The sequence below is a fragment of the Ovis aries genome, chromosome 23 (genome assembly GCF_016772045.2).
Source record: "Ovis aries strain OAR_USU_Benz2616 breed Rambouillet chromosome 23, ARS-UI_Ramb_v3.0, whole genome shotgun sequence".
In the NCBI taxonomy this organism is placed as follows: Eukaryota; Metazoa; Chordata; class Mammalia; order Artiodactyla; family Bovidae; genus Ovis; species Ovis aries.
The window spans coordinates 2662931-2679480 of NC_056076.1; the positions used below are offsets into that span (position 1 = coordinate 2662931).

At 51.5% G+C, this 16550-nt stretch overlaps 1 protein-coding gene and 1 non-coding gene across 3 annotated transcripts; both read left to right on the forward strand.

Annotated features, from left to right (window-relative positions):
- The first annotated feature begins 391 nt into the window (after positions 1 to 391).
- LOC114110522 (small nucleolar RNA SNORA70) lies at positions 392 to 525 on the forward strand. Its single transcript, XR_003586773.2, has one exon. It is a non-coding gene; the product is annotated as a small nucleolar RNA SNORA70 (small nucleolar RNA).
- Positions 526 to 6010: 5485 nt separating this feature from the next.
- Positions 6011 to 16223, forward strand: LOC114110461 (collagen alpha-1(I) chain-like). Of its 2 annotated transcripts, XR_003586716.3 has the most exons (3): positions 6011 to 6196; positions 8432 to 10107; positions 12375 to 16223. XR_003586716.3 is itself a non-coding variant. In XM_042239248.2 (2 exons), the coding sequence occupies exon 1, from the start codon at positions 6904 to 6906 to the stop codon at positions 7813 to 7815; it is 912 nt and encodes a 303-aa protein (XP_042095182.1). In that variant the 5' UTR covers positions 6719 to 6903; the 3' UTR covers positions 7816 to 10107; positions 12375 to 16223. The 2 variants fall into 2 exon arrangements, 1 of the variants encoding a protein (XP_042095182.1); XM_042239248.2 differs by lacking the exon at positions 6011 to 6196 and having other exon boundaries at positions 6719 to 10107.
- The last annotated feature ends 327 nt before the right edge of the window (positions 16224 to 16550 follow it).

A 16550-nucleotide genomic window follows, 5' to 3' on the forward strand; every position in this document is an offset into this window, starting at 1 on the left:
AATCTACAATCTCAGCCACCTGCTATGGAGGAACCATCTCTGTGGGATGGTATATTTTAATGCCCTGGTGAGCAGGCGGAATTCCCAACTAGATTCATCAACAAAGGTTTATGCGCAGAATCTGATGTGATCTAACCGTAGCCCAATAAGCAATGGCAGGTGCTTGCTTGGCTTTTTCTCCAAAGGTGCCCCTTTCAATACAACAGTCTTTTAGTTCTTCCAGCATTTTGGGGGCAGGCACCCATTAGGTGCTAATCCTCCTGTGAACACCTTGTGGCTTTTGTCTGTGCGAGGCTTTCAGTAGGCATCTGGGGCAGTGGTAGACAGTAAAGAAGAAACCAAGATGGCAGGGGTGATGGTGACTGTGAATCTTTAAAAATAAGAAGGCTGTTGGCAGCCAGTTAAGCTGACTGTGCTCTTTACCCATGGGGACCCAGTGTGCAATGGCTACAGACAACAGCCTTCTTGGTAGTGTCTGCAGCTTGTTACCCATACAGGTTGCCCTAAGGGACCTTGGAGACAACTCTTCCCAGTGGACCTTCATGACTGGCATGCTGGCCCCAGTCTAGGCTCCAGACAGGTGTGTGTGGTGCCTTTGGAAAGCCCAGGGGCACAATGGCCAGAGTCCACATCGGCCAAGTCATAATGTCCATTCACACCAAGCTACAGAACAAGCGGCATGTGACTGAAGCCCTCTCTGGGGCCAAGTTCAAGTTCCCTGGCCTCCAGAAGATCCCCGTCTCCAAGTGGGGATCCACCAAGTTTCACGCAGATGAATGTGAAAACATGGTGGCAGAGAAGCCATCCCAGGGGCTGTGGAATCAAATAGGTCCCTAAAGCCTTCTGGACAAATGGGGCCTGCACTCATGAAAGCCTGGTCACTGTCCCCTCCTAACTCAAGCCCAGCAATAAACCCTACTTTCCTGTCCAGAAAAAGGAGGAGGAGGCGGGGAAACATCTCAAGCCCCATCTTTGCCAGCAACACTAAGAAGCGGAGTAGCCGGCTCACTTCCAGGAAGCAAGCCTACCTTTGCTGGGCAGCCTTCTCTCACGATCCGACCCCCTTCTCCTGGTGCTTTCCTCCTGGGGCCTCCTCAGCCTCCAGTGCAAACCCATCTGCTAGTCAGTATTCTGATCACAACTGGGATGATTCTTTCCAGCTATCTAAAGTACAAGAAGTTCACTACTGGGGGATTAAATATAGGGAGGGCCACAGGCCTGCCTGAGGACTCAGAAGCTGCCAGGAATCCAGAATTCTGGAGGGTCAAGGCACAGGAAGCAGCAGGCTCTCTCTTTGCATGAAAAGTCTGGCCAACAATAGGGCAGACAACAATACAGCAACTGGGAACAGATTCTAAGCACCACTTCCCATCAGTGAGTCAATGGGATTCCGCGTGGGAGCATCCAGCAGGTCCTGCCGTGGGTCAGGCCTGACCTCTTGCCATCTGGGAGAAGGAAAACAAGGTCACTTTTCCTTTCGACTTTGGTATCAGGAACTAGGACTCTGCATCAGGTGATGGGTTTTCACTAAGACCTCATAGACTACAGCCCTCCAGGCTCCTCTGTCCATGGGATTCTCCAGGCAAGAATACTGGAGTGGGTTGCCATGCCCTCCTCCAGGGGATCTTCCCAACCCAGGAGTATACTGTGTCTCTTACATTGGCAGGAGGATTCTTTACCCACTGAGCCACCGGGAAAGCTCACATCCAAATTGGGATAGTTGTTTCCTTGTCTGAAATCTCCCTAAAAGCAAAGATCATGCTTTGTTCAACACTTTAACCTGTGGTTCTTTTTAAGGCGTGGTTTCCCATAAGAGACTGTATCTTTTATTTCTGGGAAAGTCCCACATAAAATAAACGTGTCCAAGGAAAAAGAGAATAACAATACTACAGCCTATGAGGCAGGTACAATTATCCTCATTCCCACAGTACAAATGGGAAAAGTGAGTCTTCAAGAGTAAGTCATTCACTACAGTTCACATAAAAAGTAAGTGAATAATCGGGCGTAAACGCAGGTTTCCAGGAAGTCCTGAGCACTGATTGTGGTCGACCTGGTCACTGGGCTTCAGGGTCTGGACCAGTTTCCTGGAGCTGGTTCACAGCCTGGGCGATACCACGCTGGTGATGTCAAAGCACCAAGATGTATGCTCTCACAGGCCTGGAGGCCTGGAGGCCAGGAGGCCAGGACGCAGGTGTCGGCAGAGCCAGTTCTGCCTTGCCGGAGGGAGAACCTGTGCCGGGCAGATCCTTGGAGCTCCCTGGCTTGCGGACCCATGGCCCCATCTGAGCCCCCGTCATCAGCACACGGGCCCCTCCCTGGCCTCCGGGTCCCCTCCTCTCTTCTCATAGGATGTTGCTGTTCAGTCACTAAGACGTGTCCGACCCTTTGCGCCCCCATGGATTGCAGCACAGCAGGCTCCTCTGTCCCCCAGTATCTCCCAGAGTTTGCTCAAACTCATGTCTATCGAGTTGGTGATGCCATCCAACCATCTCATCCTCTGCTGCTCCCTTCTCCTCCTGCCTTCACTCCTTCCCAGCATCAGGGTCTCTTCCAGTGAGTTGGCTCTTAGCATCAGGTGGCCAAAGTATTGGACCTTCTTATAAGGATACTGGTCACTGTAAACAGGGCCCATGCTAAACCAGGATGACCTGATCTTACCTAGTGACATCTTCAAAGACATATTTCTGATATAGATTACATTTTGAAGTTCTGGATGGACAGGAATTTGTGGGGACACTATTCAACCCAGTTCAGTGTCTCCCAGATCTGGACTAAGGGTCTTGGCCCCTCCCTGGCTTCATGACCTCACAATCCTCACTCCCATGGCAGTTGCGAGTCTAGCTCAGGAGAGAGTACATCCTGGTTTGCCCCAGATGGTCCCCGCTGCCCTGACATCCCTTTAACATTGTCCTGTTTACTCTCAAAAGTGTCTCCGTTTGAACAATAAATGACACAGTCACTCCACATGTGTGAAAGTCTAACTCACAGGAGGCTCTAAACAAGTGGCACCATCTGGTATCAGAAGAGGTGGCATTCAGGGACGGGACCACAGGCTTGGTACAGGCTTTCTGTCACCAGGAGGTGAAGGCTGAGCCCACAGTTAACAGCTTTGGCTACAAACCGGAAAGAACCACTTGTGTGCGGAATGTGGAAAGGAGGGTAAGTCACATGGTGGTTGGAGTGTGCAGAACCGCCCCGTGAGTAGATGCGTCTCCAGCCCTATGGACGCAGTCTCGTGGATGTATTTAAGTTGACAGTTAAAGGGGGGCGGCTGGGGATGGATGGCTGAAGCTCATCCAGACTTCTCCGGCTTGGCACAGTCAGGCAAACAGCACAGCTTCCAAAGTCGGCTGAATTCCTGAATGGATTGTGAAGACATTTCCCAAAGTGAAGTTTGTGACACTCAAGTGGGGGTAATGCCAGGTTTTCAAAACAGAGTCTAAATCACTTTCGTTTCTTATTTGTAAAGTGACCTAATTTGATGGTTCCACTAGCTAGCATGGCAAGTGTCTTGAACTTTTTCTGCATCAGAATCAGCCCCATGTTAGCCAGAAGTACAGTTTCCAAGACCCCTACCCAGACCTACTGAAGACAAGCGTTCAGGGTGGAGCACAGAGGACCCTCACTTTTAAACACCATCCCTGGTGATTCTCTGCTCATTCACTAGGAGGGGAAGCTGCAGCCTCAGGGCACTTGTGATTCAGCTTGGACAGGAAGAAAGGAGGCCCGACCAGCTAGGGCCCAGCACACTGCCTTTACCTATTAATATTTATCACCAAATGTGGATTCAGGACAATCCTGAGACTCTTGAACACTTTTTCTCTTATCCCCTTAAATACTGAACTCAATGACGCCTTCCCATCTTCAAATCAACTAAAAGGAAAGTGTAATTTTTCTCTGTGGCTCTGTTGTTGTTATTATTGTTTAGTTGCTAAGTCCTGTCCGACTCTTGAAACCCGATGGATTGTAGCCCACGACTCCTCTGTCCGTGGGATTCTCCAGGCAAGAATACTGCAGCAGGTTGCCATTTCCTTCTCCAGGGCATCTTCCCTGACCCAGGGAATGAACCCAAATCTCCTGGGTCTCCTGCATCGTAGGCAGATTTTTTTACCACTGAGCCATGCGGGAAGCTCCTTCTATGGGTATGTTAGAATGCAAAATGAGGACATCAGATTCTACCACAAACCTGAAGAAAGGTTATATCAAAGATAATGTGTGATAATAAAGTGTAAAGATTTTTCCACTCTGAAAGCACTTATTCACAAAGGATCAGGTTGTTGGTCTTGTTCCAAGACCTTCCAGAATAATAATAGTTAAAAACACAAAGAGTAAAATGTATATAAAAATGCAGCAACACACAGGTTAAGGTTTTCCCGCAGACATGTACTAAGTGGATTATTCTGGAAACTTAGCCCCCCACTGAATCTATTTCATAGAAAAACATAAGATGTTTACAGAGTCCTCCTACATTTCCCAGGGACTTAAATTTCAAATCACACCGTGCTGTTTTTAAGCCCTGAGGTCAAGCAGGAAGAGATTTCTTTTATGTTGGAAAGGAATCAAGGGATTCGAGCATATTTTAGCTCATCTTTCATTTCCAAGCACTCCTTAGACATTAATAAGTGTAATCCCCTAATTTGGCAAAGAAACCCAGCCCCCTTGATATCGGGCCTTTGCCTGGGCTTGAACAAAAAGGGCAAGACTGCCCCAAATTCAGGAGAGGCCGCGACTCCCCCAAACCTTTGACCACCCTCGTTCCCCAAATTACAACTTTTCAGTTAGGAAATTAAAGAAAAGAAAAATATTTAAAATGCAATCATAAGTGTGTCTATGCATCATTAAGGATGGACCTTTTTCTTGTCACTTTCCAAACTTTAAATGCGAATTTTTCTTATAACTGCTAGATTTCATTCTTCTGGGAAAAAAAAGGGGAGCGCTTTAAGAACCAGAAAACGAGGCTTCCACCTAATACTAATTTTCTTCTTAGTTATAAAGGCTATTGTTTGTTTGAACAAAGAGAAATAGGAGCTATTAGCAGCTGTTTACATTATAGGAATCAGGGCACAGAGGGGGGAGGGGAGGGAACCTTGCTCACTAATGAGCCGGGGACAGGGTTTACTTGTAAACTGTAGGCCCCGAAAGGAAAGCGGCCACTCACATCTTCTAGTCCTTCCGTCCAAACAATATGCTGTATTGATCATTATTGTTAAACGCCACCAACATATTTTAGATAGATTAGGTTTAGCGTTCGAATTTAGATTAAACAAGCAGAGTCTGATTTTCAAAACCAAAACCAACATAGCACCCTAGAACTCTGGGAGCAGGTTTGTATAGAAACACCCTGGAGCCAGGCTGAGCACCCAGGGCAGCCACGTGGGGGTCTCCACCGCCCAAGGAAGCCTGGCTTCTCAGGAGGGGCCGCAAAACAGGCCCTCAATAAATATTTATAGAACAAATGAGTGAATGAATTTCACTTGAATTAAACATGACTCGTCCACGTCTGGCATAATTCCCTTTCATTCTAGCGAACGGAAGCCTGGCTGAGAGCAGGGAAGTTCCCTGAGCTGCCCAGCTGCCTGGGGGCTTTTCCGGCTTGGGCCAGGGCAGGAGGAAGCCCCAGCTAACTCATAGTCACTCCTCAGAATACTTTTACTAAGGGGAAAAAGTCACCAACGATGATATCCAGTGACAAGCTTCTGCCACCCACCCATCCTGTGTTCCGCCTGGCCATGCCCTGTTTCAGTCTCAGGACACATGCGACCCAAGTCAGAATTTTTTTTCTTTTAATCTTTGGGGAAGAAACAGAAAAGGAGGAGAAAGCAGAGTAACAAGTGCAGATTAAATATGAGGCAGGTCCAGGCTTTTAATACCACTGTGTTTAACTCACCAGATAATCAGAGCATTAAATGCAGGCATAATTTGTCAGCAAGCTCCCTCCATTGTTCCCTGAAGCATGCGGGGTGGGGGGGTGGGGTGTGGACTAATTCAATTCACGTGGGAATAGGTGTTTATATCCACGAGTCCTAATGGAAAGGCACACCATTTTCAAACTGGAACAAATAAATCATAATGCCCTTTGCCACTAAAACCGGGGACCTTGCGATGCCTCTCTCTCGGTGGACGAGCTACATTTGGAAGGACGTTTTCTTCAGCCTGGAAATCTCTACTTGCTGGCTACTGCAGCAAGTCCCAGAAGGTTAGTTTTTGAAGAAGTCTCTAGGAGACGCGGATTCTGCTCTCTGCCTCTCCCTCACGACTTTACCTTTTTTTTTTTTTTTTTCCCCTAAGAGACTTTCATTTGCTGCTTCTAGAAAGCCAGGTGCATGGCAGTCCACCTCTCCAGGCGGAATCCTGTTTCATGGTGGAGCACCCGTGGCGTGCGGGCTGCGGCACCGGCAGCAGAGGAGGGCTTAGGGGAGGAGGGGCCGCCGCCTGGGGACCCGCGGTCGAGCCCCCGGCCCACCTCTTAGGGCAACCCTGAGCTAGGAGGGAGTCGGCTTTTCCACGACACGCACTGACCAATCCTTCAGAGATTTAAAAAATCCCTTCTGTGAGCCCAGCCTTCCCCGTGGCCGCCCAGAACAAGCGAGTTCCCAGGATTTGGGGTTCCAGAAGCTCCGGGAAAACTGCGTTTGCACAAAATGGGGGCGTGAAGGGGGAGGGGAGAGGGAGAGGGGGAGGGGGAGGGGGAGGGAGGGGGGGGGGGAGGGAGGGCTCTCGGAGTGCCTGTTTCCCACGGTTTACAAACAGTCTGGGGTTGCTCTTAGCCCTTGTGCTTGCTTTTAAAAGTGAGGCAGTGGCATTTTGCATTTAATCCAGGCCAAAGCTCTTTGGTATAGTTACTTAAAAGGTTTTCAAGTGGCCAGGACTGCGCAGCTTGGATCCCATCTTTGCAAAGGTTATATGAGTCCGTTTTCTAGAAAGCCTTTGTGGGCCCAAGCACAGGCCTCTGTCCTCCAGAAAAGGAGCGGGGGTTTAAGCAGGGTTCTCCCAGCCCACCCACCCCGCCCCGTCTGTGCGCCCTGCGGTCGATCCGCGAGGCCTGCGGGCCCTGCGGGGCTGTGGGCACTCGCTTGTAGCATCCGGATGGAGGCGGAACCACCTCCGTCCGCGTGGCCGCGGCCTCCCAAGAAACCGGAGCAGGATCCGGAGCAGGTCAAGGAGGCGCGGCCCAGACCCGCCAGCAGGGGACGCCGCGGGCCCTGTCGAAACAAAGGCTCGCGGCCGGGAGCCGGGAAGTGGGGGCGGCGCCCGGGGTCGAGGGGGGCGGGTCTCCACCCCGCGCCCTCCGCAACCGCAGTCCAAGCCCGCCCGCGGCCCGGGGGGCTGACCCTGGGCAGCCCGGGCCCCCGGGAGGGGACGGGCGGGGGTGACCTAGTGTCTTTCCCAAGATGGTTCCCACGGGCCGCGCGGTCGGGGGCATCTGTCCCCAGGTCACCGACGGGCTTCCCCGCAGCGCAGCGCGGCCGCCCGGGAGGCTGCGAGGCAGGGACCCCAGGCCCGCGTGGGCACGGCCGCCGAGGCCTGCGGCGTCCCGGGGGGCAGGTCCTCCTGCCCGCGCCGCCCGCCCCCCGGCCACTCCCCGCGGTGACCTCATTCCGGGGTCGCGCCGAGCAGCCTGCCTTCCGCGCCCGGGACCTTGCAGGCTTTTGCGTTTGCACCCGCAGCGCGGGCGGCCTCGTCCTTAGAGGAGTCTCCGCCTTTATTTCTGGTACCGGTCACCCCCCCCCTTCCCGCCCCCCGCCACCGAGCAGAGTCACTTTGGCACGGCGTCACGTGGCCCTCGGGGCCGGCTTCCCGCCCCGCACCAGGTGAGCGCGGAGCCGCGCGCACACCGTCTGCACGGCCATCCCAGCCGAGGCCTGCGAGGCTCGGGCTGCTGCCAGGCTCTAGTGCAAGTCGGGTCAAGGTGGCCTGACGGGACCTGCCGAGGGAGCCCGGGGCCTCGGGAGAGTCTGCGCAGGGCCCTGGGAGAACACAAAGGGCCTGTGAGTCAGGCTCCTCCCCGCCGGCGCGCAGGCTCCTCCCCAATGAGTGGGGGACACACGGAAGCATCTTCACCCACGCGGGCCACACCTGGGGGCTCGGGATTCCTGCACCCTTTGTCACGCTGCCCAAACCCTTGGGAACCCAATCCAAAACTTTAGTTTCCCTGGCTACATGGCCAGGTCTTTCCCAACACTGAAGGGGTTAGCTGGGAGGAAAAAAAAAAAAAAAGCCAAGTTTTGAGATTAAATTTCCTGTGTATCTTCAATACGTTAGAACAGAAATTCAGAAGGGAAAAAGCACTGGGAACGAACTTTTCTCCTGTGCCCCAGTGAACCCACAGCCCCCTCTCCCTCCCCGCCAGAGTGGGGGAAATCTGAATACTGTGATTATAACAGTCTGCATTGGACATATTTTCTTTTTTAAGATAAAAGTTTTATTTCAGAGAGAAGCACAAAGCCGCCACTGTCGTGAACAAGCCGGGGCCTCCTGGGGGCTGGAGGACCTTCCAGATGGGAACAAAAGGCGTTGGCTCTTGATTAAGGAAAGTCACTGGTGGGCTGAGGCCCTGGGCCCCGGTCCTCCCCCACCTCCGGACCCTGGCCTCCCATTGCAGAGCTCCTTGGGCACCAGACCTGGCCTTTCCCTCTCAGCCCCCTTACCTTTGCTAAGTCACCCTCAGGCCTCAGCCCGCTCCTGCCCCCATTCGTCATCCCCACCAGGGCTCTTGTCCTCTTCAATCAATAGAAATTGATTAGAGGACAGACAAGAAATTCAGGCAGGCTTTACTGGGGCCACGGCTGCAGCCAGAGGGAGCAAGAGTAGGTAACAGTCCCCTCACTCGCTCCTGAGGGGGGCGAGCTGGTTCCTTACATGGGGTAAGGGCAGGGGTGTGTCCAGGGGGCTGGCTGGAGGGGTGGCTTAGATGGTTTGCCCATCCTTTGCTGGTGCGGAGTGCAGGGGGCACAGGCAGGACCCTGCTTTTGCTCCCGGGTCTTCAGAAGTGGCAGTTGGGTTTTTTCTATCTTGACTTGTATCTTATTGTCCATAACGTGCCCCAACGGCACACACACAGTTATTTTTAGTCCCTTTGCGTCTTGTTGCTTGAGGACACCTTTGTCCGGTGCAAGCATTGCAGCACTGCCGCAAAGCCCTGCAGGACTGGGTTTACCTCCTGGATTCCCGCGAGATTCTTGCGGTCACCCGTAAAACCCCAGCCTTGACCTTCCTGCATTCTTGCTTTGGCTATTGCCACCTTGAAGGGACCCACTGGAGCGTTTGTTCCATCCCCACGTATGGACAGAGCTCCACGTACAGCTCAGCACCAGGCTCACTGCCGTCTTGGAGGCATCACCGTTTCCCTAGTTCATCCTCAACTCAACATCCAGAGCCACGTGACTGGGGGTGGGGGCCCCTGAACGCCCACATTTTCAGGTTTCTGGAATCTCCAGTCCCAGGCAAAGGAGGCAGAGTTTTCTGCCTATTGGTTCCAGGAAATGATTAAAACGTCGCTTGGACTTCCTGCTCTTTTTCACCCCCCTCTCCAACAGTTATCTGCCAGAGATCAGGGTTTTCATTTCATCCCAGGCCCTCGTTCCTCTTTCTCTTACAAAGCGAGCACCACCTCCAAGCCTTGACCAGAGAAGAATCTTCCTTTTTCTTCCCAACATCCTGAAGGGAACAGTCTTCAATCTGCTTCAGCCCTGCTGACTTAGACCCATCGAATCTGGCTTCTAACTGAATCCTTCTGTCCTTGTACAAAAATTGGTGTCTTGAGGAATTCCCTGGTGGTCCCATGGTTAGAATTCTGCATTTTCACTGCTGAAGGCCCAAGTTCAATCCTTGGTTGGTGAACTAAGATCCCTGTAGCCACAGGGCACAACCAAAACAAACAAACAAAAAATTGCTTGTTTCAAAGATCACAGTGACTGAATGAATAGCCTATGTTTAGTTTAAATTTGGATTTAGTGTTCAGTGGCCAGGTCACTGTGTCTGTCCTTAAGCAGGATGGATACTCGTCATCTCCAGGACACTCATCTGACTGCGGCCTCCTTGTGGAAGGGATGGTGTGTCCTGAGCTAGCAGGAAATACTAAGAGTTTCCAAGGGGACAGGAGCAGAGGTGAGGTTTAAATCCACCTGGGCATTAGTTATCTACTGCTGTGTAACAACATGTCCCTAAACCCAGAGGCTTTGAGTGACAATAAACATTTATTGGGCTTCCCCAGTGGCTCAGATGGTAAAGAATCTGCCTGCAATGTGGGAGACCTGGTTTTGATCCCTGGATGGGAAGGATCCCCTGGAGAAGGGAATGGCTACCCCACTCCAGTATTCTTGCCTGGATAACCCCATGGACAGAGGAGCCTGGCGGGCTGCAGTCCATGGGGTCCCAAAGAGTCGGACACGACTGAGCGACTCACGCTTTTTCACATAAACATTTATTGTCTCACATGGTTTCTGTGGATCAGAATCCAGGTCCGGCTAAGCCAGTGGTTCTGGTTCAGAGCCGCTCCAGAGATTCATCAGGTGCTGGTTGGGACTGCGGTCAGCAGGTCACTGGCTTACACAGTGGGCAAGCTGGTGCCTCCTGGTGGGAGGCCTTCACAGGGCTGTGCGTCCATCCACAAGACTGCCGCCTCCTTCCCGAATGAGTGATCGGAGGGGTAAAGGCAGAAGCCTCAGTGTCTTCAGATACACCTGGGACATCTCCCAGCACGGTGTCTGCATCGCGCTGTTGGTTAGTCAGTGGGGCGGGATCACCGAGGGCATGGAAGCCTAGGGGCCCCAGCAGGTGAAATAACTCTGGAACCGGGAGGGAACATGACTCTGTAGGACTACCTACTTTATAGTTTCCACACCTTTCTTTATCTCGTCTTTTTAAATTGAAACCCTTTTATCGAAACCCTTTTATCAAAACCCCCATATATCACAACTATATTTCAATAAAAAAGCCAACACAAATTGTAAATCAGCTCTTAATTTCAATCAATATTTTTTAAATGCTTATATCAGAATCACAGTTTATGTACAAATAAAAATAGGGCCTCCCTAGTTCAAGCTGCAGGAGCTGCTGTTTTCCCTCCCAAGCCCTTCATCATCTTCCCCTGCTCCCCAGTCAAGTGGTCCTTGAAGCTGCTCTGGAGGACAAAGAATCCTACCTAGAGAGCGTGAGGGGTGGGGCCCTGGGTGGTGGGAAGCAGTGTGGCGCAGTCGCTGGAATTTAAGTGCACCTGCCCTTTGTCCATCGATTCTGCTTCCATCCACGGGCACTTGCAACTTTCGTCGGTGCGTGGAGATGTAGGTACAAGACAAAGTTTTAGAAACACTGAAATGCCCACTGATAGTGGGCCGCTTGCATAAATGATGGGCTTCCTGGTGGCTCAGACAGTAAAGCGTTCGCCTGCAATGCGGGAGACCCAGGTTCGATTCCTGGGTTGGGAAGATCCCCTGGAGAAGGCAATGGCAATCCACTCCAGCACTCTTGCCTGGAAAATCCAATGGACAGAGGAGCCTGATAGGCTACAGTCCATGGGGTCGCGAAGAGTCGGACACGACTGAGCGACTTCACTTCACTTTCACTTTGCGTGATAGTACAGCAGGATGCTATGTGCCTATTAAAAACTTAGAAATTTTTATATATACTGACCTGGAGAGATCTATTGTTACATTTTTTTTTTTTTAAGAAACAAGCTGCAGGATACTATGTATAGTTTGACCCTTTATATGTACACATGTAGACTCCATGATCAGGGAGAGTTTTCTGGAAGGTGGTGCCATGGTCTCCCTTTGTGGGGCGAGAACAAGGAGCATGTAGGTCACCGGGAGAATCCAGAGATTTCTGTTTTGTTTGCTGGTTGCAGCTTGGGGCACGTGGGATCTTAGTTCCCCGACTCAGATCCAACTCCTGCCCCTGCAGTGGCATTGAGGTCCTATCGATGGACTGCCAGGGAGCTCTCAAAAGACTCCATTTTTAACTTCATACCATTTAATATTTTTTAAGATCACTTTCAACTGCCCTGTGATAATTCACCTTCTTTTAGTGAAGTACGGTTCATATACCATGACATTCTTCATCTTGAAGTGTTCAATTCAATGGTTTCTAGTTCACTTGCAAGGGTATACTACTGTCTCTGCTCTCTAATTCCAGAATGAGATGGGTCACTTGGACAATCCGTGTTGTTAGGTAGAATGAGAAAGACCTCAACTGCTAGTTCCCGGTGTCCACACTGGCTTTGATGGGCAGGTCACCTAAAGGGACAGCCTGTGGAGGGGCAGCGGTCATCCCTCCCACCCCTTGGACCTCTCCCCACCTTTCAGACTTTGAAAACCCCTGGAGACTGCCTCCCACTTCCATCCACAGGGGCTCATATTGTGCATTTTGTTTGCCAGGCACTTGACTGACTCGAGATTTCTCTCCACCAACTGCCGTCGTCCCTTTCATTACCGGCGGTCACATCAGGGATTGTTACCGAGGCCACCGCTGACATCCTTAGAGGCCATGTGTCCACGGACATCTCTGATCCTCCTAGTGGCCGCACCTTGGGTTCTCTAAGCACTGAGCGCAGGGAAGCAAGGAATGGCCCATAGACTCAGAGCAGCAGGCGGGGGAGGAATTCCCCAACTCAGCCCAGAGCCTAGTGCTTCTCTGTTACCACGCGGTGAGAGCGGTCAGGAAGACTCCCTTCTGCTGTCTCACTCCGCAGGTCCCTCGGACCTTTGAGGCTGTCACCTTCCTTTGCAAGTTTAGTCCTGAACCCGCTGACAACAATTCAGTCTTTAGGATGGAGGGCTGTCCGGAGCCCAGGGTATCCTTGGTCAGACCCTGAGGAGTGTGGTCAGTGGCCTTTTCCATCTTGGCTGAGTCTGCCTCTGGGGTCTGGGTTCTTCGTGAAGGCAACCACAAACCCCCAGGCCTGAGCTCTCCAGTTCAGGGCTCAACACTTCCCACCAGCCGACATCTTGGGTTCGGCCAAGGACCAACTGTGTGCACGTCTCTGAGTCCCGTCCCTGGACCCAGCTCCAGCACCAGCACTGGACCAAGCCTCGGACCTGCGGGTAGTGGGCGTCCCCCATTACACTTTCACATCGTCCACTGAGCCCTTACGGTGGGAACCACTGGAACACTAAGACGCTCCCTGGAATCACCAAACTCCAACCTTGGTTCCACATTCCTACACCAAGTACATGGGGCTTGCCTGCTGGCTCAGCGGTAAAGAATCCGCCTGAGATGCAGGAGCTGCAGGAGCCTCATGTTCAATCCCTGGGTCAGGAAGATCCCCTGGAGGAGGGGATTGGAGGAGGAAATGGCAACCCACTCCAGTGTTCCTGCCTGGAGACTCCCATGGACAGAGGAGCCTGGCAGGCTACAGTCCACGGGGTCACAGAGACACAACTGAAGGGACTGAGCACACACACACCAAGTATATAAAGGTGCTTGCGTTCATAGTCCCGACTTGCCCAGGGGCGGGCCTGACGTCTCACTGAGCAAACTGAGAGAGAAAGGGACCACTGCCTGGGGCTATCTGACGCGCGGACAGACCGTGTGCCCTTTATGAATGCCACACAGCATGTAATTAAATCTCAGAACCTGTGAGGCTCATACACTTCAGTGGATTCTGAGTCATCCTGATGCCTGTTTGCAGAATCTCAGCAGAAAATGTACTCAAGGAAACAGAGAAAAAGGGACTCCGAGCAAAATGTAAAGTCAGTGAAACAAAATGTTTTTGCTTATTTGTCTTCCAACCGGAAAGACCCCAGAAGGCCTAAACGATCTTGTACGTTTTTCAGGAGTTTTGTATCAATTCAAGGGTAGCGATCACCTCAGACAAATTTGTTTCTAACAGGCGTAGAATTTTCCCAATTGTTTTAATGCAGACAGAAGAGAAACCAGAATATATAACTAAAGTTGAAGTATTATCAAACTGATTTCAGTTTGCTTTGGTTATTTTACTTCCTTATCTTCACAGTTAAGGGAAATCAAGGGAAAACATTAAAGGGAAAATTCGGGTCCCTGGACCCCATCAGAGTGGGTTGCTGGTTTTCCACACCCTCCTTTTCAAGATTGCATTTGCCCATCACTGAGAATTTAGATGATACCTTTTCTTTAACCTAAAAGCGTGCAGGCTCTCTCTGCTCCTACACAGAAAAATGTGAGCCAGTTCAGTGCTGAATTGCTTATTATATCTTTTTTTCTAAATTAAAAATGAAGAAACAGGAGTTGGGGTGATGTAGAAATGGAAGTCCTCAAAATTGCTTTTGCATGCAGAGGGGAGGGCCTCTGGATCCCCCAGCCTGGCTGACCTTCCTTCTGCGGTGACCCTGGGCTCCGGGGCTCTCCTGGGATCGGCTGGGCAGCGCACCTAGGAGTCTACACAGATTGGGGCAGGACTGGGCGGCACCCCTTCCTCTCCATGTAACTCACCTTTCACCCTGAGGCCAAAAATCCCGCTCCTCTATCAGGTATATATCTACGCGTGAAAGAAAATGTCTGTATTTAGACCCTGCCTCATTCAAAGGGATTTGGTCTCTTGGTCCTCAGGTGGGAGAGCTGTTCAGGCAGCCAGGATGGGAGGGAAGGGGGCTGGGCGAAGCCCGGGGGTCTCACTGCATGCCCGGGGTGCATGGCCGGGGTCCCCTACTGCCTCCGTCTTCCTTTTTCTTCTCTGCTAGCCTCCTCTCTGCTCCACCCAAGTAAATGCCAGCGGTCTCAGACCCCAGTCCAAACACACCACTACATCCTAGAGGGAGGAAGGAATGGGGTAACCAGCCTGGGAGCGGCGAGGACGCAAGGACCACAGCTGCAGGGAGCATCAGCCACCACCCGATGGATGAGCTTCAGACATGCTGGCCCTGAACACCAGCTGCTGGGTCAGACGTGCCCCCGTGTGGTAAAACACAACCCCTGACAGTGGTAACTGCACGAGAGTGCCCGCCACCCACCCACAGAGGGCACGCACGCATGCACACACACACAGGAACACACACACACATACACACACAGCGCACACACAGACATGCACACACCCACACACACGTGCACACACCTGCACGTGCAAGGCACACACATGCACACGTGCACAGAGAGACACACGTGCACACGCATGCACAGACACACATGCACACAGACACACGTACACACACACACACACCCGCACAGACACACAGATGTACACATGTGCACAGATGCACAGAGACACATGCATACACCCACACACACAAGTGCACACACATGCACAGACACACACGTGCACACACAGACACATGCACACAATTGCACACACGCATAGACACACATACCCTTTTCTCTGACTCACAGCATTTTTCCCCAGTGGGTAACTGAAACCAAATGCCTCCCATTGCACACCCTGGGAGCACACAACTCCCAAAGAGAGGTGCCCTAGTGCTTACACAGTTAGAGTATGTCGTCATTAAAAGTAAGGTTCTGAAGGCTGATGCATCGACAGTTTACAAAGGGAGACGTGAACACCTTTCTTTCCCCCAGTTATTCACCGTAATGTCCTCCTGATGCCACAGATACAGAGCCACGGAGGGCGGCAGAGTCCTTCTCAGAGATCCCCCCACGCCACCAGCCCCAAGGGTGTGGGGAAGCAGGGAGCTCAGGGGCCACGGGGAAACCCCCACTCCAGCTTCTCCGTTTCCAGTGAGTGCCAGCTGGACGTCCGGGCACTCGCAAACGTGGACTCGTATGAGGTTGGCAAAAGCAACAGGCTTAGAGGAGCTGGCCCCAACTCGAACTAGGGCGTCCCCCAGCTCTTGGCTCCCCCAAACCCGCAAGCCCTCACTCACCCGGCAGAAGCCCGCTGCTCTCCTCCGAAGGCAGAAACAGCCGTGGATTTTAAGACCTGAGATGATGCAACACTGTGGCTGTAACACTGGACTGAATCTTGCTCTGTATTCTATGTATCATATTCTCTGAGATAAAAAGGCATTTCAGAGCAAAACAAAACATCAAACTCTGGGCAAGTTAAGAGCCGCTGGAGTTACATACGCGGGGAAGAGCAAAGTTCTCCAAGATGGTGTGGTCAAATGAACAGAAAGCTTTCCAAAGAACAGGGGCAAGTTCAGAAGAACGGGTAAGTTCAGAAGCCGGTAGTCCAGGTGAATGCGGACCCCAAGGTCCAATTCTGGGTTTTGCTCTGAGCTGCAAGCTTCATCACTTTGTTCAAAACCCCCAGAGTTTTGTGTTCATAATAAATGTATTGCCTTGATCACCCCTTACAGCTTGCTTCTTATTCCTCTGTCTGCTTGATTGAGTCCAGGACTATGTATTTATGGCGTTCAAATTTTCCCTTTGAAGTGATGGAAATGTTTAGGAAAGAGTAGTGGTGACGGCTGCCTGACCCTATGAATGTAATGTCACTGACTGTGCATTTAAAAATGGCAAAATGGCACCTTTTACATTTACGGGTCTTGCCGCCACAGGAAAATAAATTTAAGTAGCTACCCAGAAATCTAACACACACACACACACACCTACACACATATATGTATGTATTTTCATTTAAAAATAGAAATAGAAAAGAAAAACAGAATTGCATTGTTAGT